The 26,659-nt window shown below is 45.3% G+C and overlaps 1 protein-coding gene across 4 annotated transcripts in view; it reads right to left on the reverse strand.

Moving 5' to 3' along the window:
• Positions 1-1,004: 1,004 nt before the first annotated feature.
• The window catches only part of RRM1 (ribonucleotide reductase catalytic subunit M1), a 32,024-nt gene continuing 6,369 nt past the window's right edge, over positions 1,005-26,659 (reverse strand). For all 4 annotated transcript variants that reach the window (XM_084842237.1, XM_084842238.1, XM_084842236.1 and 1 more), the window contains 16 exons: positions 24,072-24,172; positions 23,253-23,312; positions 22,233-22,272; positions 21,053-21,215; positions 20,408-20,549; positions 20,115-20,198; positions 18,986-19,147; positions 15,289-15,368; positions 14,549-14,750; positions 13,698-13,847; positions 12,755-12,976; positions 11,735-11,811; positions 10,538-10,673; positions 10,070-10,165; positions 3,692-3,880; positions 1,005-2,181 (listed from right to left, as the gene is read on the reverse strand). In XM_084842237.1, coding sequence (XP_084698363.1) covers positions 1,999-2,181; positions 3,692-3,880; positions 10,070-10,165; positions 10,538-10,673; positions 11,735-11,811; positions 12,755-12,976; positions 13,698-13,847; positions 14,549-14,750; positions 15,289-15,368; positions 18,986-19,147; positions 20,115-20,198; positions 20,408-20,549; positions 21,053-21,215; positions 22,233-22,272; positions 23,253-23,312; positions 24,072-24,172 — 2,087 coding nt within the window. In that variant the 3' untranslated portion in view covers positions 1,005-1,998. The remainder of the gene's footprint in view (positions 2,182-3,691; positions 3,881-10,069; positions 10,166-10,537; positions 10,674-11,734; positions 11,812-12,754; positions 12,977-13,697; positions 13,848-14,548; positions 14,751-15,288; positions 15,369-18,985; positions 19,148-20,114; positions 20,199-20,407; positions 20,550-21,052; positions 21,216-22,232; positions 22,273-23,252; positions 23,313-24,071; positions 24,173-26,659) is intronic.

The raw sequence follows: 26,659 nt of genomic DNA on the forward strand, positions 1-26,659 counted from the left end.
TGTGCTAAAAACCTACAAAGTGTCCATTCAAAAAAACACAGAGGGGGAAGCTTTGGGTAGTCTCCAATGTTAGTCCTACATAGAGTAGAGCCATTGAAATAAATGGGACTTAAGTTAGTCACAACTAACTTCAGTCCCATTCATTTCAGCGAGTCTACTCTACATCAGACTAATGTTGGAGACTGCCCTTTGGCAGCATGCGAATGCTTTTGCCTCAGGAGCAGGTGGTGCTAGAGTGTGCACACACGTGTGTAAGTAGCCACTTTGCCACTTGGCATGCATCTTCGCTAGCCATGAGGCTGGGGAGTGGAAGAAGGGAAGAAAGTGGGTGTGCTTCACGGAACAGTTCTTCTCTTTCATGTGAAGAATTTTTCTTCCTCAAGCCTCTTAGAACAAAAGGAAATGCAAAAGAAAAAGAATCACCGGCCTTTCTGTTCATAATTCAACCACAAACCAGTTAGCCGACTTGTGCCTTTTCCTGATGAAGTTATAGGTGGGGCCATTATGAAGGTTGCCATATTCCAGTTCTCAAAATGCGGACAGTGCCATTTGCACATTATGCAAGCTATTTGTTAACTTGGCAAATCATGTTAGTTAGGAAAATGTTAAACCACACACACACACACACACACACACACCCCCCTTGGGCGAATTTCCTACTCCGAATCACCCCTTTCAAGGTTGCTTTTTGTTAGATTCTTCTAGATGTAACATGTAAGTTGCATTCTCAAAGGCTCAGTAAAATGAAAGGCAATTAGATATTGTAATAAGTCTAGGGCTGCATCCTATGCACACCTTCACAGGAGTACACCCCACTGAACACAGACTGTCAGTTCATTCAGGAATTATCCAGTAAAGGGATTTCAAAACCATCAAAGAACAGCACTGAGTATACACAAAGATCCAGAGCTAAGAAAACAATTTTTGCTACTTCTACTGGCACAAACCCCATCTGAGGTATCAGTTCCCAGGTTCTTTAACCACAAGGAGCGCTGTACACCAACTTTATATTCTAGGTTTTATTGATGCATCGAATTAGCTTGGAGGATTCAAGTCTACACGCAGAGGACATGAATTCAATAAATAGTCCAGAACTAGGCCATCGATTTCCTATTAAAATGGCTAAGAAGTAAAGTAGAAAAGCATAAAGTTATTTTTTTTGGAGGAAAAAACCCAGCCCAGCACAGTAAACTTGGTACTTGAAAGAAAGTAAGTCGTAGCAGCTTTGTTGCAAAGAATAACACTGCTAAACCAAACACAGTTTGGATGCTTAATCAAGACTCCCTACAGTGGTTTCTACAGATTTTGCAAGAAGTGAAATGGAAACATGCCCTATATAACACAAAACACTTAAGCCCTCTCCAGAGATGGATAACACATCGTAACATGGAACGCGCATGCCCTGAAGTAGCTAGCTTCAGACTGACACACAATGCATGGGGGGAAAGCTTTGTTTCCCTCCACGGTGTGTAGCATCCCAAACCCTCCAGGTTTTACAGCCCCTAATCACACACCCCTCAACTCAAGAGCACTACATACCAAGGGCCGGAGGGGATGCACCACAGCGATGTACACCCATACTGCAACAGCCAACAGAACATTTTCCCTCTGGATAAGACAGGCAGCGAAGTAGTCAGTAAAAAAAGTGATTGTCAAAGGAGTGCAATTTCCTAAGCATAGTGTGTGTGACCTTTTCTCCATGTACATATTTAGGAACATCATCTCTCTACCACAGATAATGCAAGAGTGTAAAAGAGCACTTAAAGGTTCTTGCTACAACAGCTGTATATGCAGATTTTTTCTGTCCCCCCCCCAAACCAGGCAGCATTGCCATCTCAAGGAATGCAAGCACACCACTGCCCAGTTACCTGCAAATTCTTGATCTCCCCCTTAAGAAGAGAGCCGCAGATGCTCTGCTCTCCAAAGTAAACTAGACCTATCTAACCTAGTGGAGGGGCGGGGGGAGATGGGGTGCTGTTGTCATGGCATCACAGCTCCCTAAGATCCACACATCAGGCACTCGTCTCTGTTCTCCAAGGAGCACACCATAGCTGCCTTGTTCCTTTCCTTCTCCTCCTCTTCCTTGGAGCTCTTCTCTTTCAGCTTCTCCTTATTCAGGGTGAATTGGATTGGATTAGCTGCTGGCTTTGTCCTCAAGTAGTACATACCAGTCTTCAGGCCCTGCAGGTAGCAAAACAACATAACGGAACTCACCCAAAGCCAAAACCGCAAGCACCAGAACCAGAGAAAACAAGCAGGAGGGCTCCCCTAACGTGTGGCCATAGGCCAACTCACAGTATTGGCGAAAAGGGCAGGTACAGTGCAAAGCCCCAGGTCCATAGTGTGAGATAGCCTGGAACACTCCTAAGAGGGCAGGCAGGAGCAGAGGAAGAGGCAAGGAGACAATGGAGCGAGGAGTGCCAAGAACAGTTTGCTAAAGAATTAGGTTTTGATGCAGGGCTCTATCTGGCAAATGAGGGTAGTGCAGAAAAGAGCATGGCAGGAGGAAGGACAGGTGGCAGGAGGGGCCAATCGCATGTGAGCTTCTGCAGAATGGAGGGAGGAGGCTCATGCCTGGGTGGGAGCATTGCAGATATTAATTTTGGCAGGGGCAGGGCAGGAGAAACCACGCCTGCCACCCCAACAGCACCTCACAGCTGGGGATCTGAGCCTGGTTTCCTGTTTGCTGGGCTTAGGCTGTCCCACTGAGCTACAGCAGCGCACGGAGCCCTTCCAGTTCTGGGCCATAAGGCTAGGAGAGTCCATCTATGGGACTCGGGGGGTAGAGCCCAGGGGGCCTGTCCCAAACCAGGCTTCATAGAGGACAGTAGTTCTTGCAAGGGGCACATAGACTGGCGATGACTGCTGTGGAGTCACTCTTTCCCACAGGAGGCCCAATTCAAGTCCCACCACCTCTTTCCTTTTGCACTCGCCACTGTCATCTGCTTAGGCCCTTCCAAGCACTCGCGACTCACCCTGGACACAACACACATGGCGCCGCTAGAGGAAAGGGGAGCAGCTCTACCACGGCCCTGCCCAGCCCCCAGGGCAGGGCTCCATCTTTCAGATCCAACCTCCCTTCTACTCACTGAAACACAGCGTGGGGCAGAAGACTCACACTTGCTCTGCCCAAGCTTTTGTAGTGGCTCTGACACAGTCTCCATATGTTTCCATCACAAAACGCTCGTTTCCACGCTGTGTGTACCAATTACTACCTACTATGCATTTCTCTCTGGGCTGGGGCATTAGAGCTGGGAGTGGAGACCTGCACCCCTCTCCAAGGGGCATTGTTGACAAGCAACATTTTGATGGCTGGTTAGCCTCTTGATGACCAAGGACAGAGTGGTGTCATCACTGCTACATTTGTTCCTCCCGAGGGAAATGTACTTTTAAAAAACTTAGCTGCCAAGTAGTTTTGCTGCTGCATGTGCCAACTTAGATGGACCATTCGATGGGGCTGCCTGTAACACTACACTTTGGGCTGCCAGGGTTCACCAATAGGGACCATAATCCTGAAGGCTGCCAAAGAGGTTTCCTGGGCCATTGTGGAAGCCCTTCTGACTTGTGCAAGAGAAACTGGGCTGGGGGGCGGGCTGCCACTGACCCTTCTCAACACAAAAAAACCTTTTGGCCAGCCTTTCTGAACCCAACAGCAGAGTGGTAGTGGTTCTCTCCCCATCCTTCTGCGCACCTCCTTCCATCCATAGAAGTGCATGCTGGTCAGCTTGCCATAATTAGGCTCTGCAATGTGGATGTTCAGGGACTGGCTCTGGTCAATAAAAGCCCCTCGATCTGCTGCCATCTTGAGGATTGTTTTCTGGGAAATTTCCCACACTGTCTTGTAGAGCAGTTTCAGATCATCTGGAATCTCAGGGATATTCTGAAAGGCAGAAGGGTTACAGGATGATTCTCTGGGGAACAGGAAGATTGTTTTAAGCTTAAATAGTGACATGGGTTAAACAACAAGTGCATATAAATACTAGGGTGGGGGAGGACTGCATTTCTGAGACATTCAGGACCAGAAAACAAAACAGGAAATTCTTGCACAAATCAGGGAAGAATATTTTTTAATTTTTTAAAGTTTTATAACAATATAAACAACAATTTAACACAATAACCAAGTGGGTGCAATGTAAAATCCATGCTCTTCTTAGAGCTACATTCTTAAATAGTATTCTGTTATTATTGTTACCAGAATAAATTATTTTTAACACAAAAGCATGGCAGTAAAGGGATTATTCTCTCTTTGCCACCAAACTTTGCCTAAAGAGAACTAGTTCACTGATGGTGATCACATTACTAAGGGTATAACCCTCTCTGCAACTTTTCATTTATCCTGACAATACCCCCTGCTTCTTTAAATCTTCCCACTCATCCTACGGAGACACACACACAATTTTTCCAAAACACCCCAAATTGAAAAATCCTCTATAGCACAATGCAAAGGAAACAAAGCACATTGCCAATTGCGCAACAGCCCTGCACTTCTGCAACCTAAACAAACTGAATATAAGAACATAAGCGCCATGCTGGATCAGAACAAAGATCTATCTAGTCCAGCATTCTGTTCACCCAATGGCCAATCAGCTGTCGACCAGGAACCCACAAGCAGGGCATAAGCGCAACAGCACCCTCCCACCCATGCTCCCCAGCAACTGGTGTACATAGGCCCACTGCCTCTGGTACTGGAGGTAGCACATAGTCGTTAGGAGTGGTACCCATTGATAGCCTTCTCCATGAATTTGTCCAACCTGCTTTTAAAGGCATCCAAATGGGTGGCCATCCTTACATAACTGTGGTAGCGAATTCCATAGTTTGACTCTGCGCTGTGTGAAGAAGTCCTTCCTTTTCCCTGTCCTGAATCTCCCACCAATCAGCTTCATAGGATGACACCGTCGGGTTCTAGTATTTTGAGAGAGGGAGAAAAATGTCTCCCTATCCACATTCTGCACTCCATGCATAATTCTGTAGACCTCTATTATGTCTCCCCTTTGTTGTTGTTCAGTCGTTCAGTCGTGTCCGACTCTTCGTGACCCCATGAACCATAGCACGCCAGGCCTTCCTGTCCTGCGCTCTCTCCCGGAGCGTGCTCAAGTTCATATTCATTGCATCCGTGATGCTATCTAGCCATCTCATCCTCTGCCGTCCCCTTCTCCTTTTGCCTTCAGTCTTTCCCAGCATCAGGGTCTTTTCCAGAGTTTTCTTTTCGCATTAGGTGGCCAAAATATTTGAGCTTCAGCTTCAGTATCTGTCCTTCCAATGAGCACTCAGGGTTGATTTCCTTGAGGATGGACTGATTTGACCTCCTTGGAGTCCAGGGGACTCGTAAGAGTCTTCTCCAGCACCACAGTTCGAAAACATCAATTCTTCGGCGCTCAGCCTTCCTTATAGTCCAGCTCTCACAGCCATACATTACTACTGGGAAAACCATAGCTTTGATTAGACGGACCTTTGTCGGCAAGGTGATGTCTCTGCTTCTTACTATGCTGTCTAGGTGTGCCATAGCTTTCCTCCCAAGGAGCAAGCGTCTTTTAATTTCATGGCTACAGTCACCGTCTGCGGTGATCTTGGAGCCCAAGAAAATAAAATCTGTCACAGCTTCCATTTCTTCCCCTTCTATATGCCAGGAAGTGATGGGGCCAGATGCTATGATCTTTGTTTTTTTAATGTTGAGTTTCAAACCAGCTTTTGCACTCTACACTTTCACCCTCAACAAGAGGCTCTTTAGATCCTCTTTGCTTTCTGCCATTAAGGTGGTATTGTCTGCATATCGGAGGTTGTTGATAATTCTCCCAGCAATCTTAATTCCAACCTGTGATTCATCTTAATTTTTAAGATTGTACCCCAGTACTGCTTTTCCCACCCTTTTGTTGACTATGAGTGCTACTCCATATCTTCTAAGGGATTCTTGCCCACAATAGTAGATATGATGGTCACCTGAATTAAATTCACCCATGCCTGTCCATTTTAGTTTGCTGATTCCCAAGATGTCGATGTTCAATCTTGCCATCTCATGTTTGACCACCTCCAGCTTACCTTGATGCATTGATCTGACATTCCAGGTTCCTAAACAATATTGTTCTTTACAGCATCAGATTTTCTTTTCACCACCAGACACATCCACAGCTGAGTGTCCTTTCGGGTTTGGCCCAGCCGCTTCACTCTTTCTGGCGCTACTTGGAAATACCCTCTGCTCTTCCCCAGTAGCATACTGGACACCTTCCGACCTGAGGGGCTCATCTTCCGGCGTCATCTCTTTTAGCCTTGTGATACGTTCCATGGGGTTTTCTTGGCAAGAATACTGGAGTGGGTTGCCATGTCCTTCTCCAGTGGACCACATTTTGTCAGAACTCTCTGCCATGACCTGTCCGTCTTGGGTGGCCCTGCACGGCATAGCTTATGGCTTCACTGAGTTACGCAAGCCCCTTCGCCACAACAAGGCAGTGATCCATGAAGGGGGGGAAAAGCAGTACTGGGGTACAATCTTAAAAACAATAGAATGATCTCAGTACAAATCCAAAGCAAACCATTCAACATCACAGTAATTCAAGTCTATGCCCCAACCACTGATGCTGAAGAAGCCGAGGTTGATCGGTTCTATGAAGACCTACAACAACTTCTAGAACTAACACCAAAAAAAGATGTCCTCTTCGTCATAGGGGATTGGAATGCTAAAGTAGGAAGTCAAGAAATCACCGGGATAACGGGCAGGCATGGCCTTGGTGTACAAAATGAAGCAGGACAAAAGCTAATAGAGTTTTGCCAAGAGAACACGCTGATCATAGCAAACACTCTTTTCCAACAGCACAAGAGGCGACTCTACACATGGACATCACCAGATGGTCAATATCGAAATCAGATTGATTATGTCCTTTGCAGCCAAAGATGGAGAAGCTCTATACAGTCAGTCAAAACAAGTCCTGGAGCTGACTGTGGCTCAGATCATGAGCTTCTTGTTGCAAAATTTCGGCTTAAATTGAAGAATGTAGGGAAAACCACTAAACCTAAAATGTCTCCCCTTACCCTCCTTTTTTCCAAGTTAAGCAATCCCAGCTGTTGCAAACTTCTCTCATAGGGGAGATACTCCAACCCCTTGATCATTTTAGTTGCCCTTTTCTTCACCTTTTCCAGCTCTGCAATATCTTTTTTTAGGCGTGGTGACCAAGACTGTACACAGTATTCCAAGTGTGGGCACACCATAGATTTGTATAGGGGCAGTATGATATTGGCACTTTTAGTCTCAATTCCTTTTAGTCTCAATTCCTTTTCTAATTATGCCTAACATGGAGTTTGCCCTTTTCACAGCGGCCACACACTCGGTTGACTTCTTCGCTGAGCTGTCCATCACAACCCCAAGATCTCTTTCCTGGTTGATCACTGCTAGCTCAGATCCCTTCAGGCTATCTATACTTGACGCTGGGCTTTTTTGCCCCAACGTGCATCACTTTACACTTGCTTACACTGAACCGCATTTGCCATTTCGATGGCCATTCTCCCAGTTTGGAGAGATCCTTTTGGAGCTCTTCACAATCCCTTTTTGTTTTAACCACACTAAATAATTTGGTGTCATTCGCAAACTTGGCCACTTCACTGCTCACTCCTAATTCCTAATTCCAGAGCATTTATGAACAGACTAAGAAGCATTGGTCCTAATACAAAGCCCTGTGGGACCCCACTATTTACTTCCCTCCATTAGGAGAACTTACTGTTGACTCCTACTCTCTGCTTTCTGTTCTTTAACCAGTTACTGATCCATAAGAGAACCTGTCCTCTTACTCCCTGACTGCTAAGTTTGCTCAGGAGTCTTTGCTAAGGGTCTTTTTCAAAAGCCTTTGGGAAGGCCAAGTAAACATTGTCTACCGGATCACCTCTGTCTACATGTTCATTGACACTCTCAAGGAACTCTAAAAGGTTAGCAAGACAGGACTTGCCTTTGTAGAAGCCGTGTTGATTCTTTTTCAGAGCAGGGCTAGTCCTTCTATATGCGTACTAAGTTTACCTTTAATAATGCCTTCAACCAATTTACCCAGAACAGACATTAAGCTAATTGGTCTGTAATTTCCCGGATCCCCCCTGGATCCCCATTTTTAAAATTGGTGTTATATCGGCCATCTTTCAGTCCACTGGTATAGAGGCTGATCTTAGGGACATATTGCACATTTTGGTTAGATGATCAACAACTTTATATTTGAGTTCTTTGAGAATTCTAGGATGGATACCATCTGGGCCCGGTGATTTATTTGCTTTCGATTTCTTAATCAGGTTGAGAACTTCATCTTTTGTCACCACTATTTGCCTCAGTTCCTCAGACTCCCTTGCTGAAAACATCAATTCAGGCACAGGTATCTGTCCTATATCTTCTGCAGTGAAGACGGATGAAAAGAATTCATTCAGCTTCTCTGCAATCTCTTTGTCCTTTTTCAGTACTCCTTTAACTCCATTGTCATCCAGTAGTCCAACTGCCTCCCTAGCTGGTTTTCTGCTTCTGATATATTGAAAGAATTCTTTATTGTTGGCCTTGATGTTGTTAGTGATATGCTCTTCAAAATGCTTGTTTGCATCTCTTATTGTCTGCTTGCATCGTCTTAGTGCAAGCTTGTGCTCTCTTTTGTTTTCTTCACTTGGGCAAGGCTTCCACTTTCTGAAGGAAGCCCCCTTTTCTCTAATAGCTCCCTTAGCACTGCTCGTTAACCATGCCGGCAACCTCTTGGACTTGGTGCTACCTTTCCTAACCTGGGGCATACATTTTAGCTGGGCTTCTACTATTGTGGTTTTGAGTAACCTCCAAGCATTCTGAAGGCATTTAATCCTCTTGACCCCCTACCCCGCCCCCCTTTAACTTCCTTTTCATCACTTCCCTCATTTTAGAGAAGTTTCCTCTTTTGAAGTCAAGTGTGACTGTGTTGGACTTCCTGGATTTTCCAGTTAAATATATATTAAACCTGATAGCACTATGATCACTGTTTCCAAGTGGTTCAGCAACACTTACATCTCGTACTAGGTCCCGGGCAACATCACTTAGGATTAAATCCAAGGTTGCCTCCCCTCTGGATGGTTCCATGACCAACTGTTCTAGGGCACAATTGTTTAGGACATTGAGGAAATTTAACCTCTTTCTCGTGGCTGAAACATGCATTCATCCAGACAATGTGGGAGTAATCAAAGTCGTCCATTATTACAACACTTCCTTGTTTGGAGGCCTCCCTGATTTCATTTTCCATTTCAAGGTCACTCTGAGCATTCTGGTCTGGGGGCTGATAGCATGTTCCTAGCACTAAATTTGTTTTGGAGCCTGGTATTGTCACCCACAATGCTTCTGTGGAAGAGCCTACCCCTTGTAGGTGTTCTAGTCCGCTAGACACTATACCCTCTTTGACGTACAGGGCAACACCTCCCCCAGTACGCCTTCCCCGTCCTTCCTATAGCATTTATATCCGGAGATGACTGTAGACCACTGGTTCTCTCCGCTCCACCAGGTTTCGGTAGTGCCCACTATATCCAGGTTTTCCTTTAAAATCAAGCACTCCAATTCTCCCATTTTGGCTTGGAGGCTTCTAACATTTGCATAAAAACACCTATACATGGTATACTTCCCCAGATGCCTCTGGCGTGTGCATCTTTTGCTAAGGGATATTGGTCCCTTTGATTGGCTATTATGTTCTGCCATGTACTCCTGGCCTATTTCCTCCCCCTCTACATTTGGGCAATCAAAAACATTTTCATCTTCATCCCTTTGGGATGATTTTACGCAAACTGGATGCTTCCCAGCTCCTGTTGGCTTTCCCCCACATTGTGTTTATTGAGAGAGAGAGAGAGAGAGAGAGAGAGAGAGAGAATATGCTGTATCTCACCATATAAATAATAAAATGCACTAAAAAGTATGTTTTAAGTTCCAAGAGCACCATTTGCTGAATCGTTTTTCAGTATCTTGTGACCTCTCCCATAAGAGGCAACTATGTATGACCCATGCTGTATCTTGTATACACAGCCCTGTGCAGACCAGAACAACCGATGGCCCTGTGGAGAGAGTGCCCTCGGAAAGAGCTCTGGGGCTGCTTTCCTGACATACCTGGATAGAGCCATTGAAGCCAATGATCTGATTCTTCATCTCCTCATTCCACAGGCCCCTCTCCGTCAGGTCTTTCAGCAAGTGGGGATTCACTATCTGCAAAACCAAAGAACACCTGAAGTTACGTTCATGTATAACATACTTCAGTTTGACAAAACAAACTTCCATTCTATACCAGAAGCCCCCAGCTTATGAACATCAGCAAGTGGCTCATCTACATGCTGGTCAGTCAACCCACAATTCCTTTCTTCCTCAGAAGTAGCACTTGAATTTTCTAACCAATTCCCCGTAAAAGACATTTTGGAGTTGCCAACCATCAGAATGTGGCTGTGACACTGAGCGGAGAGTGCATTTTATCAGAGGGATTCTCCTGTTAGCAACAACAGGAAGAACAGGGAGGTAGTACCCATCTTCAAGAACTAGTCCTTGGTTTATGCAAGACCATCTCTTTCTTTTTTCTTTTTTTACCTGAAACTCTCCAGAGAGAACTCTGCGTGTGTAGATGTTACTGGTATACGGCTCAATGGACTCATTGTTACCCAAGATCTGAGCGGTAGATGCTGTTGGCATTGGTGCGAGGAGGAGGCTGTTTCTAACCCCATACCTAGATCACACATAAAGTAGGGACAACTGAAGATCAGAAACCTTCAGAGAGTCGGCATTTGGCAACCATTTTTAAAAGCCCAATTTTGAGCAAATTCGCAGCCTGAAACTTCCAAGCTGAATTAAGGCAAGCCACTCAAAAAAAAAAAAAAATGGAAAAGAGAGCATAAACCAATGCAAACAATGCAGGGCATACATGCCTCCTGTCTCATTCATGTCCACAGGAAATAATATATAGAAAAGAAGTGACACAACATGATGAAGTCACAAATGGATGCAAAGACCTTATCCTACACAAGAAAAGGAAATAAAGGAAGCTCACTCCCAAGGGCAAGATCCGAAGCAGAGCTACTAGAAAAAAATTCGTTTGTTGAGAAGTGGGAAATTTTTTAAGTTAAAATGAGACGGCAGCCTTTAAAAGAACATTTCCCTTCTGGGCCTTCGACTCCCACCTTTGTTTTCATAAATTGCTCTAGTATCTTGATCACCACTGCTGTCTGCCAGGTTGCAGGTGACTGGAACACACTAGAGTGCTGATATTCCTCACCATTCAGAACCCGTGACACTAAAGCTTCGATCCCAGGGCCCAGAGACATCATTCCAGGAGCCATAGGATGCAGTGGACCTCCTCCTCCGAAGCTGGAGACAGCGCTCTGAGCTCAGAAGAGATCCGACTGCAGAGTCCCCTTCCCAACGTCCCCCTGCTGAGATCCCTTTTTCTACACAACTATGAAAGGTGAAGGAGCCCTCAATGGCTACAAGTCCTGATGGCTGTATGCTACCTCCAGCGTCAGTAAGGCTTTGTACACCAATTGATGGGGAATATGGGAAGGAGGGTGCTGTGGCACTAATGTCCTGCTTGCAGGTTTCCCGTGAGTACATGGTTGGCCACTGTGTGAACAGAATGCTGGACTAGATGGACCCTTGGTCTGATCCAGCAGGGGTCTCCTTAGGTTCTTCTGCATCTGGCCATCCATCTCTTTATCCTCCAAACCCACCCACGTCATGTATCAGGGGTGCCCAACACACGGTGAACCAAATGAAGTAGAGGCTTTTACTCACTTTGCAATCTTCTCCTTTAGAGCCTTCCAGTCCCAAAGCTCAGTAGGAGTCACGTTCCACATGTCATACTGAAGGATCTAAAGAGTATCAAGAAATCCACACTCATCAGAAAAAAACAGGTAATCAAGATGAGCATACTGGCTTCCCAATACAACCGGCCAGCTATCACAGCAAATAGGGGTGGCGGGGTGAGGGGGGCAGAAAGGTGGGTTCCTTGAGGCAAAAACTACTTCTTGGAGTTCTTTCATGCATTATGCTTCTATTTCTATTTAGAGACCATGTGGTAAATGCCAAACGCCCTTCACACATAATTAAGTTGGTGGGTTCTCTCCACTAATATGTTTATCAACCCTCAAGAGGTTTCAGCTATGAATGTTATTATAAATTACAGCATGTGAGGTGTGAAGGTTTCTCTAGAGGTAATTATAAAAAAAGCACCTCAATTGTTTTGAGGGAGTATAATACACATTCACACTGCAAATAAAATTCTGAAACCCAACAACCCAGGATAAAAAAAAACCCTCCGTGCTTCATCTGGAGATCTGTGGCAGATGCAGCTCAGCATTCCGTTTTGGCGTGTGCCGTATTTTTTTTAAGTATGAAAAGCCACAGAGGGAACAGGTTAGTTCGAACAATTTGGACCTGCAAAAGATGCTGAAGGATTTTAAGGTTTAGCAAATTTAGATGCAAGTAGACATTTCATTCAAGTGTACAAATGCTTATAAGGAGAGAACTTTTGAGTAAAAAGCTTGTAGGGGGCACCTTTTAAAAATGAGGACTAGAAACTTTTTAAAAATAAAACTGGGAATTCTTGAGACTCTGAATTCTGTGCAGAAAAGCCATATATTCAACATGGAGTGTCATGCATGGGGTGACAAAACTGAGGAAATTCACATTTAAAACTGATTCAGCTATAGTGGGCAGTTATTGGAGGTCTAGCAGTCCCTGAATCTCAGGTTCAGATTTTAAAACCTTGCTCTGACAGATTTGGCCAAAAGACAAACACCTCTTTTAACTTACGCCTTTGCTGACTGGGCAGCCCTTGTAGGTTTCGTATGGCCCATGTTCTTTGGCAAGCTCACAGCTGGCTTCTAGTGCACCATAGTAAATCGTCTCAAAGATCTGCTGGTTCAGCAGCTGGGCCTCCGGGCTCTCGAACGGGTACCTCATTAGGATGAAAGCGTCAGCCAGTCCCTGCACACCAATCCCAATGGGACGATGGCGCTTGTTCGAGTACTCAGCCTAGATGACATTGTGGAGGATGGAATGAAGAGGGGGAAAGCATTAATAATCTGAAACATGCTGTTCTGGTTTCAGACATGCATCCCAAAGAAATCTTCCACTACTATACCCCAACGAACGGTACAACTGATTGCGATTATCTGAATTCTCATTCATCCTGACCCATCTGGTCAACATACTACGCTGCGCTACTTTCCACAGCCCACGACCGGATGCCTCTCTAACCAGGAAATGAGCCTTAGGATAGCATTATCAGCAATACAGGATCTCGCCATATCCTTCATTTATTCAACAACCCTTCATAGCATCTTAAATTCAGCACTCCAAAGAGGAGAGATCCTACATAACTTTTGGTTGGGTGAGTGAACCTGTTTACTTGCAGGCTCGCCTGATCCAGCACAGCTCTCCATATATTGTTAGCAAATATCTGGTCCAAGGGATGTCTAAACATCAAGTTGTTAAATGAGTCTAATAAAATGCAGTGAAAATGGAATTGTCCCGTGAGCACAGCCCGTATTGCTCTGCTTTCTGATGGGTAAGTGACGCAGGAGTTCCTCACTTCCACACAGGGCGCCCAGGCGAAGCAGCCACTGGGACCCGTGATTCCCAGCTCCACCGGAGGGGCATCCGCATGCCGGTTCCCTGTAGTCTCCCAGCACTTAGCAGTTCATCCGCATGCACTACGCCATTCAGCTGGGGGCCCAGCACCCTTCCCTCGTACCTCTGGCACAGGATAGTAATTGATGTCGATGATCTTATTCAGATTCCGGACAATGACTCTAGCGACTTCCGCCAGCCTCTTGAAGTCGTAAGTGTGCTCTGGAGTGACGTACATATTCAGGGCTATGGAGGCCAAGTTACAAACTGCAACCTGGAAGGCGTGGAGGAGAAAACAGCACTCAGGAGCTAAAGCAGCGTGGGCAGGGGAGGATAGAGGGCTGCATGCAAGCCAGCTGGCGGACTCCTCACGCCCTGTGCCCGTCCGCCATCCAAAGGCCGGGGGACCCTCTGCCTAACGGCAGCCCCGTTCTTGCAGCTTTGGAAGCTGCCAATGGAGAACATTCTGCACTCTCTTTAGGCAGGGGTGTTCCACTGATCAGCTCCAATAGGAAGGGGATTCTTTACAGTTTAAATACATATCCTGTATTTTAGGCCCATTGCTTATTTGACTTTCAATGGATTCTATGAACAAGTAATTTCCCAGATAAAGGAATGTCAGAAAAGGGAGGTGATTAAAATAACAAATCCCATCTACCACCAGCCTTATTTCCCAAAGTGTGCTGTTCCTATTTATTTAAGACTCGCTTCCTAGTGTTTGGATGACCCTCAAAGCTCTCCCTCTGAACCCCACTTCCACCCTTCACCTGGCAATGAATTCTATGAATTACATAGAAGCATTTTCTTAGACAAAGATGGCATTTGCCACTTCTCACAGTCCTAGAGCATCCTTCTGTTGAGTGGCAAGACAGAGGACACAGCAGCTCCCCAATACGTGGCTGAAGGGAAAGCCAAGCCTCCCCTAAAGCAGATGCTGTTGTGCCAGAGCAGCATCTGATTCCCTGCCCAACCTACCTCGTCCTGGCTAGTGTACTCCACAATTTCTGTGCACAGGTTGCTACACTTGATGGTCCCAAGATTCTGCTGGTTGCTCTTCCTGTTGCAAGAATCCTTATACAGCATGTAGGGCGTTCCTGTCTCCGTCTGGGACTCTATGATGGCATACCAGAGCTGCTGAGCCTTCACCACTTTGCGCACGTGCCCCTGCTTCTCGTAGCTACAATACAGAGTCAGCCATGGGTATTATTAACACCTTGCTTGCCCTTTCCTCTCTGAAAAGAGGTTCAAGAACATCTTGTTTTCATTTGCAAACCAAGAACACAAACAATTCAGAAGTTCCTACTGAAATTAGGCTCCTGAGCAGGAAAAGAGATGAACAAGAGAAGCACAGCCATGTTGGATCAGGCTGGTCAGCTAACGAAACACTCAGTTTCACTACAAAGACAAACAAGCTGAATTGTCCTGACTTCCTCCAGGGCACCTTGGGAGCTGCAGATTTAGGCAAGTTCTGAGACCCCCTAGGTTCCTCACATAAATACAGCTCCTAGTTCCCCAAGGGAAATCATAACTGTTAGAACCAGTTTGCATTTGTTATAGGTAGTAATAAGAGTTCTGAATGCTTTTTTTTTAGTTAGACTAAATGTCAGGGGTCATTTAGATAAGGCAAAGGGGTGGAGGAGCTGTTTACTGTCTCTTCCTGGCCTAAAATCTGACAGTTGGTGCACTCTTCTCAGAACCCATCCTATTCCTCGTACCTCTCATACAGTTTCTCAAATTCCTCTCCCCAGACTTCGTCTAGGCCTGGGCATTCATTTGGACACATCAAAGACCAGTCCTATAAAAGAAGGATTGAAGATAAGCAAGAGTGATCCCAGTGAGTTCCTATCTTCCACAGAGCAGAAGGCTGCTAACACAAAATGCACCTGACCAAGGCCCTAATGCCCTTACCGCAAACTAAAAGCTGCTCTCTCTCAACTTGGGAAATACTGTAACACCTCTAACATTTTCAGGGAATGGAAGGAGTGACGGATCCAAGCCCACCCCTCACTATTTTTCTCTGAGGTCAACTGTACATGAAATGCAGACAACTGAACACACAAAGAATTCTCTCACAGTTTTATCCCCTTATTATTATAGACTAGGAAATTAATTTGGTCCCAGGCTATCACTTATGTCTTAAACCAGAACACACTTTACAGAGCTTGAGAACAGACATAAGGAGGGTTTGGCGAGCAAGACTGCCATTTTCTAACATTTAATGCAGGTACATTGGCTTGGAATTGTTGGATACAATTTTAGACCCAGTGCTGCTTTACCGTTTTTTCAAAGCCATAGATGTATCAGTAATATAATCAGGCATAAATTTCATGAAGAACAGTGAAAGATTTAGCAAGACCAACCAAATCAGTGTTACTCTTTAACACATATCAGTAGCCTAATATAGATGAATGTAACTTGACAGAGAAGCTGTAACTCAGACAGTGTAAGTACACTTCCACTCTTTGGAAGAGAGACATACCTGACATTTAATATCAGAGCAATGCTTCTGCTCCCCTTCATGGATCACTGCCTTTTTGTGGCGGAGGGGCTTGCGTAACTCAGTGAAGCCATAAGCTATGCCGTGCAGGGCCACCCAAGACGGACAGGTCATGGCAGAGAGTTCTGACAAAATGTGGTCCACTGGAGAAGGAAATGGCAACCCACTCCAGTATTCTTGCCAAGAAAACCCCATGGAATGTATCACAAGGCTAAAAGATAGGACGCTGGATGAGCCCCTCTGGTCGGAAGGTGTCCAGTATACTACTGGGGAAGAGCAGAGGGGATTTCCAAGTAGCGCCAGAAAGAGTGAAGCGGCTGGGCCAAAGCCAAAAGGACACTCAGCTGTGGATGTGTCTGGTGGTTTACAAGTCCGATGCTGTAAAGAACAATATTGTTTAGGAACCTGGAATGTCAGATCAATGAATCAAGGTAAGCTGGAGGTGGTCAAACATGAGATGGCGAGATTGAACATCGACATCTTGGGAATCAGCGAACTAAAATGGACAAGTATGGGCGGATTTAATTCAGGTGACCATCATATCTACTACTGTGGGCAAGAATCCCTTAGAAGAAATGGAGTAGCACTCATAGTCAACAAAAAGGTGGGAAAAGCAGCACTGGGGTACAATCTCAAAAACGACAGAATGATCTCAGTACGAATCCAAGGCAAACCATTCAACATCACAGTAATTCAAGTCTATGCCCCAACCACTGAGGCCAAAGAAGCTGAGGTTGATTGGTTCTATGAAAACCTACAACACCTTCTAGAACTAACACCAAAAAAAGATGTCCTCTTCATCACAGGGAATTAGAATGCCAAAGTAGGAAGTCAAGAAATCACCGGGATAACAGGCAAGCATGGCCTTGGTGTACAAAATGAAGCAGGACAAAGGCTAATCAAGTTTTGTCAAGAGGACACGCTGATCATAGCAAACACTCTTTTCCAACAGCACAAGAGACGACTCTACACATGGACATCACCAGATGGTCAATATCGAAATCAGATTGATTATGTCCTTTGAAGCCAAAGATGGAGAAGCTCTATACAGTCAGTCAAAACAAGACCTGGAGCTGACTGTGGCTCAGATCATGAGCTTCCTGTTGCAAAATTTCGGCTTAAATTGAAGAACGTAGGGAAAACCACAAAACCAGGTATGACCTAAATCATATCTCTTATGAATATACAGTGGAGGTGAAGAATAGATTTAAGGGATTAGACCTGATAGAGAGAGTGCCTGAGGAACTCTGGACGGAGGTCTGTAACATTGTTCAGGAGGCAGCAACGAAATCCATCCCAAAGAAAAAGAAATGCAAGAAAGCCAAGTGGCTGTCTGATGAGGCTTTACAAGTAGCTAAGGAAAGAAGGGAAGTGAAAAGCAAGGGAGAAAGGGGAAGATATACCCAACTGAATGCAGAGTTCCAGAGAATAGCAAGGAGAGACAAGAAGGCCTTCTTAAATGAACAATGCAGAGAAATCGAGGAAAACAATAGAATGGGAAAGACTAGAGATCTCTTCAAGAAAATCGGAGATCTCAAGGGAACGTTTTGTGCAAAGATGGGCATGATGAAGGACAAAGAAGGCAGGGACCTTACAGAAGCAAATGAGATTAAGAAGAGGTGGCAAGAATACACAGAAGAACTATACAGGAAAGATCTTCATGCCCCTGATAGCCATGATACTGCGGTCACTGAACTTGAGCCGGACATCCTAGAGAGTGAAGTCAAGTGGGCCTTAGGAAGCATCACTAACAACAAAGCTAGCGGAGATGACAGTATTCCAGCTGAGCTATTTAAAATCCTACAAGATGATGCTGTTAAAGTGCGGCACTCAGTATGCCAACACATCTGGAACACTCAACAGTGGCCACAAGACTGGAAAAGGTCAGTTTACATTCCAATTCCAAAGAAGGGCAACGCCAAAGAGTGTTCAAACTACCGTACAATTGCGTTCATTTCACATGCCAGCAAGGTTATGCTCAAAATCCTACAAGCTAGGCTTCAGCAGCAAGTGAACTGAGAACTACTGGAAGTACAAGCGGGGTTCCGAAGAGGCAGAGGAACTAGAGATCAAATCGCCAACATTCGCTGCATCATGGAGAAAGCAAGAGAATTCCAGAAAAACGTCTATTTCTGCTTCATTGACTACACTAAAGCCTTTGATTGTGACAAACAAACAACAAACTCTGGCAAATTCTTAAAGAGATAGGAGTACCAGACCACCTTACTTGTCTCCTGAGAAACCTGTACTAGGGTCAAAAAGCAACAGTAAGAACCAGACATGGAATAACCGATTGGGGAAGAAATGGAAGCTGTGACAGTTTTTATTTTCCTGGGCTCCAAGATCACTGCAGACGGTGACTGTAGCCATGAAATTAAAAGACGCTTGCTCCTGGGGAGGAAAGCTATGGCACACCTAGACAGCACAGTAAGAAGCAGAGACATCACCTTGGCGACAAAGCTTCATATAATCAAAGCTATGGTTTTCCCAGTAGTAACTGTGGTGCTGGAGAAGACTCTTACGAGTCCCCTGGACTGCAAGGAGGTCAAGGAAATCAACCCTGACTGCTCATTGGAAGGACAGTGACTGAAGATGAAGCTCAAATATTTTGGCCACCTAATGCGAAGAGAAAAGTCACTGGAAAAGACCCTGATGCTGGGAAAGATTGAAGGCAAAAGGAGAAGGGGACAGCAGAGGATGAGATGGCTAGATAGCATCATCGATGCAATGAATATGAACTTGAGCACACTCCGGGAGACAGCGGAGGACAGGAAGGCCTGGTGTGCTATGGCCCATGGGGCCACGAAGAGTCGGACACAACTTAACGACTGAACAACAACAGCAATGCTTCTGCTCTTGGCCCACCCTTTGTAAGTGTGCTGGCAAACGCCTGTGGTATGAGCCAAGCTTCCCACCTGGTTGTTCTCTACCCGTTTCATGAAGAGGTCTGGTATCCAGAGGGCATAGAAGAGGTCGCGGGCACGCTGCTCGTCCTTCCCAGTATTTTTCTTCAGATCGAGAAACTCAAAGATATCAAAATGCCAGGGCTCCAGGTAGATGGCAAAGGCTCCAGGTCTCTGGCAGAGAAAATGATACCAAGCATAATGAAACCTACAGGAAGGCATGTCTCTATGCCTTGCTGTAGTTATTCCTACAGTAGAGGAGAAGGAAAATTTAGTTTTTTCTGGAACGCAGCACAAACAAACAACCCCTTCTCTGCCTGGATGAATCTTCCCACCAATTCCTGGATCATTATTTATCAACAGATTAGATTCCCAGTACACAGGCTGCTTTTAGGATCTAGCAGGCCCACCCAAGCACTTCAGTGTGTACCAGAGTTTGCTCAGTTTCCAAAGGCAGCTTCTCACAGTATGCTTGAGACGTCACTGGAAGGTCATTCAACTTTCAAAAGCTTTTTGGAGCCTTGCATTACGAAGTAAGACCCATGGAATTCCTGGGGGAGAGGGGATGCAGCCCAAGAACAGCCAACTGGACCCCAACCTACATACCTCATATGGAAGACACAAACAAGTATGACAACTAACTGGTATAAGCAGCATGTCAACATTTTTCAAGGTAAAAAGACCCATAAAATTGGTCATTTTTAGTGATAACTGTTACAGATGTAACTTGGGGATCAAGATTCAACTCCCTGCAGTCAAAATATTTAGTTTGAACTTAAATGAGCTTCAAAAAAGTCCCAAACACTGATTATACTTCTGGGCAGCACTTCCAGTATTTCAGGGCCCACCCCATGATTTCACAGGCACTGATGCAAACTTTTGCAACATGGGACAGCTGAGTTGTAAGCCTGAGACGTCCAAATGGAAAAGAAGGGCCTAAAAATGTTGCCAAGCACAGATCAGACACTCTCACATTATGAAGAGGCATAAATGTGGCCACCGACAAGCACTCCCTTTAAACACTGTTTCAGAACAAGAGGAGGGGAAAGTAATGCTAGAAGTGCCTTAACCTGAACTCTAAATCCACTCCACCTCCCACCCCATCCACATGCACATGCAGTCTTGGAAGAATCCAACATACCTTGTTACCGCCTTGGTCCACATAGCGAGCTGTGTTGTTGTAAACCCTCAGCATTGGGACTAGCCCATTTGAGTTCCCGTTTGTCTGAAACAAGGATATGAGAAAACTAATTGCAACCACTAAGGCACAGACCATTTTTATTTGTCTCACTGAGACAGGTACCCAACCCCCCTTTTATAATAAAGGACCTGGTTTAAGTATGATACATTAAAGCAGCAGCAGCCAAAGGCTTTAGAAAACAGCAGCTTCACAGCAAACATTAACACAGCTGGGCTGAGCAAGCATAAACTCACCCCAGCAATGTAGCTGCCAGTGGCTCGAATGCAGCTCACCGCAACCCCGATTCCACCAGCAGACTTGGAGATGAGCGCGCAGTGCTTCAGTGTGTCATAGATCCCTTCAATGCTGTCATCCTTCATGCACAGCAGAAAGCAGCTGAGTGGAAAGAAATGGAAGATTTACAGGCCACAGAGTATGATAAGCTGCACTCGCGCTGGCATCCAAAACCACAAAGAGGGCAAAAATACAGAAATTTAATTTCTTCTTAGCAAGACAGTTGTATTTCCAACAGAATAGTTAACTTCATAAGTAATCAGGACAACATTAATTTTCTCGTGAGAGGCTTTGCCTTGTATATGAAACCTTAATTCAGTAGCATGTGTCCCCTCCACCCCGCCCCCATGAGCAACAGCAGCAGGACAGACCCTTATCCAACAGCAGCAGCAAGCAAAGAGTCCCACCAGTTAGCCATGGTTATGTTTGGGAGCAAATACAGCCCTCCGAAAACCCTTGTTGCAAAAATTAGGGGCCAGTCTAATCAAAAGCAAGCAAGAGGCAGTCGCCCATTTCGCAGTCTTCTAGAACTATTTTGTTCAAGCAACACCACCCCCAATTGCGGTCTCTTCCAGGGGCAGAGTATGCCACCATGCCTGCATTACCTGGACAGCTGAGGGCGGTTGGTACCAGCATTGAAGAGAGTAGGAGATGCGTGGGTGAACCACTTCTCAGAGAGGAGGTTATACGTTTCAATTGCCGCATCAATGTCGTTCTTGTGGATTCCCACCGACACCCTCATCAGCATGTGCTGGGGGCGCTCAGCCACTAGACATGCAAAGTAGGAGAGTGCGCTCATCACAACTTGCACATGAGACAGCAAGACATTTCTGGAAATAAGCTTCTGCCACCGTGACAGCTGGGCCTGATCCAAGAAGTACTTCTTCACACAGCGCATAATTAAAGTATGGAATTCGCTACCACAGGATGTAGCGATGGCCACCAATCTGGATGGCTTTAAAAGGGGGTTGGACAAATTCCTGGAGTAGAAGGCTATCGATGGCTACTAATCTTGATGGCCATGTGCTACCTCCAGTACCAGAGGCAGTGAGCCTATGTACACCATTTGCTGGGAAACATGGGTGGGAGGGTGCTGTTGTGCTTATGCCCTGCTTGTAGGTTCCTGGTCAACAGCTGGTTGGCCACTGCGTGAACAGAATGCTGGACTAGATGGACCCTTGGTCTGATTCAGCAGGGCTCTTATGTTCTTATTTTGTCCAGTAAAAGAGGGGGATTTTCATCACCATGCCCACTTTAGCCCTTTTCTGGCATCTTTAGGATTCCAAACATAGCATGATATATGAGTGAAAGTTGACAAAAAGGCTTCAGTTCTTATCAAAGGCCCAAATTAGACTCCTCCCCAAAAATCAATAAACAAAAAACTATTTTAGAAGACTCACTGACCACCCTACTAAAAGGGAACAGCTGCCACATCACTTACAACCAATTCCCATCTACTTCTCCAGTTGCTAAACAAGAGGATATGAAAGAAGCATTTGCTTCCTAATGTCCAACAAAGCTGCAACTTGGAAGATTTTGAGAGCTGGCCAGCTGACATGGTATTAACCCCCCATCTACCAAAGAGCTACTCCCTCATAAACCAAGCTTCTGAACATGGAGGGCCAATTGAAGTGCCAAAAATCACTTCTGGAATGCCATGATTTTATCTATTTAAACCATTCATAAACCACCTTTAATCAATTATTTCAAGACTGATTACAAAAGCTAAAAACAAAACATTTGCATTTCCATACAGGCCTGAGAAAATGGTCACATAATACTTACCTTTAGAATTGATTTTCAGCAGATATGAGCGCTCAAGAGTCTTAAAGAGAGGAGAGAGAAATAAAAAGTTTCACATCAATCACATCAGAGCACATGAAAATGACGAGGGAGTAAGATTTGCCACCCGTAATCAAGCAATTCATTTTGATCATTCCACCAGCCACACAACGCACTGGAAGATCTCCTCAGGCAGTGGATTCCAAGTTGTGTTTCAGGAAACCCTGTGGTTCCCCAGAAACGTATCAGGGGTTCCTCAATGAAAAGGTCAGTAATAGAAGACCCAGCCTCCCCAGCAAAGACACAGCTGCATTGGACTTGTTCTCAGGCAGGAGGGGGCAAGCTCTGGCCCTCAGCCTAATCTCAAAAGCTCTATACAAGCAGCCAGCTCAGACCTAGATTAGAGTGATTTGTCCCCCACCACTGTCAGCAGGCCACTGGGCAGAGAGAGAGAGAGAGAGAGAAAGAGAAAGGGGGATGGTAGAATAACAGAGGTAGAAAAGGGAGTGGTCCCGGCCACTGTTGGTGCACAGCTGACAGATTACTCCCAGGAGAATGCAGCCCTCAACAGAATGAAGGCCCCCCGTCCCTGTCCTAGGCTGCCAAGCATTAATGAATTCTGTTAACGTGACAGTGAGGCCCCCGCAGGCAGGCTGTGCAGACAGAGCATGCGCCCTGAAGCACATCCAGAATCCTCTGCTGTGGCATGCAGGGCTGCCACGGGAAATGGGTTTTTCTTGGCAAACATCAGCATTGAGAAAGTTGCCTGGTGGTAGGAAGTTTAAAAACTATTTCCTTGAGGGTTGACTTGTCAAAATTTCACTAGGGGGAGTTATGCGCAACAAGCTGCAAGAGTAGGCATGAAGCAAGACGAAAACCAACAGAAGCCTCTTGCCCCAGCTTGCCTTCCCTAGGTCACATAAATGACAAGTACACTCTGTCTGGGGCTCCCAAAAGTAAAACAAAATCCCATTCCAAGTCTTAACAGCAACTGTCATCCTCACAAAAAGACCAGCTCTTTACCTTAAAGCCGAAGTAATTATAGGAGAAATCCCGATCATAAATTATAGCAGAGTTCAGTCGCTGGGGAAAGAAACAGTAAGTTAGATTCAGCACTTAAGACTAAGTACTGCCTGACCAATCCAATGCAACAGTTACTATGATGTGTGTTACAAAAATAGGAAGCCCCCTTGTTGTTAAAGGCGTTAGGCGACTTTCAGTATTTTGGGACTCTGTTTTACTCCAACTGGAAAACAAGAAGAAATCTTGATTTCAAACCACTGCCACCTCCCATTCTCTGAAAACCTCCTGGCTTTGCTGATCCACACAGCTGCTTTTAGAAGATATTATATGTTCCAAAAAAAGCAACACTGCCATAGTATCTGAGAAACTGAAAATATGATATACACAAAGGACAAATTTTAATTGAGCAACATTCTGAACAGACGCTCTGGAAATTCTGTGTGGAAACAGTGAAAAGCCACGTTCTGCATGCAGGCATAAGTATGCGAGACAACAAGAATCTGTGTAATGAAAGCAACCATCATGAATAAACAGAAAATGATGGTAACATAAAAGTTATGTGATCTGCATTTTCTGTGCATTCATGATGACTGCACATTCACATGGCTGTTCCTGTGTGTGTTACCCATCCATCTCCCCACAAAAGTATGGCACTGTCCCATTCCTTGTTATAACGTCTTATACCCGTTCCTCAAAACACCAAGTCGATATCTGTCTTCTAAGACGTGTGTCTGCCTCGCACTGTAACAGCCTCCTCCACTTTTACTCAACGTACGCCAATGATCCTTCATACATTCGCTCTGTCAAAGCACTACATACATCTTTGTTAGCCAATACGATGTCCAGAGTTTCCTTAGCAATCATTGGAGAATGTCTGCCATTGTGAGGGTTCACATAGTTGTACAGATCTTCCATGACATCTAAAAGGTAGTGGAGAAGAAATGAAGCCCCATGAGAGATTCCAATCTGTCAAATTATCTATGGTAGTAGCAACAGATATACAGGTTCCATTTTCTCCTCGACCCACCTTGCCACTCGGAGCACATCACTGTTCTTATTAATTCACTTTTACCAAAGCAGCATGAATGCAGAATTGCCTCCCCTCATAGGAACCTTTGTGCCCCTTGCCCTCTGAGGTGTAGCACATGGCCACAAGAGAGACAGCCTTCTCAGTTACAGAATCCCATATTGTGCAACAGTTTGCCTAGAGAGTCACCTGGCCCTTTCACTGGAGCTGTGCACATGTGACAGCCTACCATTATTTAACCCACAGTGAGGCTGCAGCACATGTAGGGTGCATGTGGCGCCATTTTGAATATGCAGCCCTGCTCAGTGGTTGTTGTCATGCAAATCTGGCGAGCATGGGTTATGTGATGGTTAAACAACCCTCGCATAACCCATGGTCTGTTTTAGGGTTATGCGGGGGTTGTTTAACTCACAAGTCACAGCGCCTGTTGTCAAATAACTCACGAGCCCTGGTGTGTCTTCTGAACCCGATCACTGTCTGCCCATTAGCGGGCAATGAAGACTGTTTTATTCCAATATGCATCCAATCAACTTGGCCTCTCTGAAGAATGATTTAATGTTGCTACTAATTCTTTTATTGTTTAGTTGCCTGCTTTATTGTATACTTATTGCTTTAGCTTTGCTTCTGAGCTACCTTGAGTGCACTTGTTGCAGAAAGATGGGATGGAAAATGTTGTTATAAAATACATACATACAGACAGACAGACAGAAAGAAGGACTGGTGGTGGTTTGCTTTTTAAGGAGTCAACATCTGACTCATGGAGAACAGCAGTCCCCATTCACTTCAGAGAGGCTTGCACAGACAAGCTTCCCAGTGGGTTATGCCTTGAAGTGCAAAATGGGGCTGTAGGAAAATTACCAAGCTTACATGCCCTAAGACTAGATGAAAACCTTTCTTCACTCCTTCGCTTTTCCATTATGAGTTATCAGTAATAAAAATACTTCACACTGACATAGCAAGTTCCAAGTTTTCAAAATGCCTTGTCTACATCACCTTCTTGTAATCATTACAACAGACCCTCTCAAACCTTCTTCTCAAACTGGGGAGAGGTAACGAGTGGGGTACCGCAGGGCTCAGTCCTGGGCCCGGTGCTGTTCCACATTTGTATGAATGGCTTGGAGGAGGAGGAGGCGCAGGGGATGCTGATCAAATTTGCAGATGACACAAAATTGGGCGGGATAGCTAATACTTGGGAAGACAGAAACAAAATTCAAAGTGATCTGGATAGACTGGAGTGCTGGGCAGAAAACAACAGAATGACATTTAATAGGGATAAATGCCAAGTTCTGCACCTAGGAAAAAGAAACCACATGCACAGTTACAAGATGGGGGATACGTGGCTCAACAACCTACAAGCGAGAAGGATCTTGGAATTGTTGTCGATCACAAGCTGAATATGAGCCAACAATGTGATGTGGCTGCAAAAAAGGCAAATGCTCTTTTGGGCTGCATTAATAGAAGCATAGCTTCCAAATCCTGGGAAGTACTAGTTCCCCTCTACTCAGCACTGGTTAGGCCTCATCTGGAGTCCTGTGTCCAGTTCTGGGCACCACACTTTAAGAAGGAAGCAGACAAACTGGAGAGGGTTCAGAGGAGGGCAACAAAGATGATCAGGGGACTGGAAACACAGCCCTATGAAGAAAGACTGAAAGAACTGGGCATGTTTAGCCTTGAGAAGAGAAGACTGAGGGGAGATACGATAGCACTCTTCAAGTACTTGAAAGGTTGTCACAGAGAAGAAGGCCAGGATCTCTTCTTGGTCATCCCAGAGTGCAAGACACGGAAGAATGGGCTCAAGTGACAGGAAGCCAGATTCCAGCTGAACATCAGGAAAAACCTCCTGACTGTTAGGGCAATACGACAATGGAACCAATGACCTAGGGAGGTGGTGGGCTCTCCCACGCTGGAGGCCTTCAAGATGAGGCTGGACAGCCATCTGTTAGGGATGCTCTGACTTGGATTCCTGCATTGAGCAGGGGGCTGGCTCGATGGCCTTGTAGGCCCCTTCCATCCCTAATATTCTATGATTCTATGACCCTGTAAGGTAGGCCAGTGTTATCACCCCCGTATTCCAGTTGGGAGAGAGAAGGCTTTACCTTTAAAGCCTTACATGGTCTAGGTCCAAGGTACTTTATGGAGCGCCTTCTTCCCTATGTCCCAGTCCACCAGCTAAGGTCCTCTGAGGGCTATCTGCTGCAGGTGCCTAATGTGAGATTTGCAGCCACATGCAAGAGGACCATTTCCTTTGAGGCCCCTCAATTGTGGAATGACCTGTCGGTTGAAATGCGCCTGCTGACCTCGTTGAAGGTTTTTAAGCAGACATTAAAGATGCTATTATTCCGGCAGGCCTTCCCTTTTTAGAACTCTTGTTCCTTTTGCT

The sequence above is a fragment of the Heloderma suspectum genome, chromosome 3, assembly GCF_057233095.1.
Source record: "Heloderma suspectum isolate Gila_16-S chromosome 3, 16-S_ref, whole genome shotgun sequence".
NCBI classification, from domain to species: Eukaryota; Metazoa; Chordata; class Lepidosauria; order Squamata; family Helodermatidae; genus Heloderma; species Heloderma suspectum.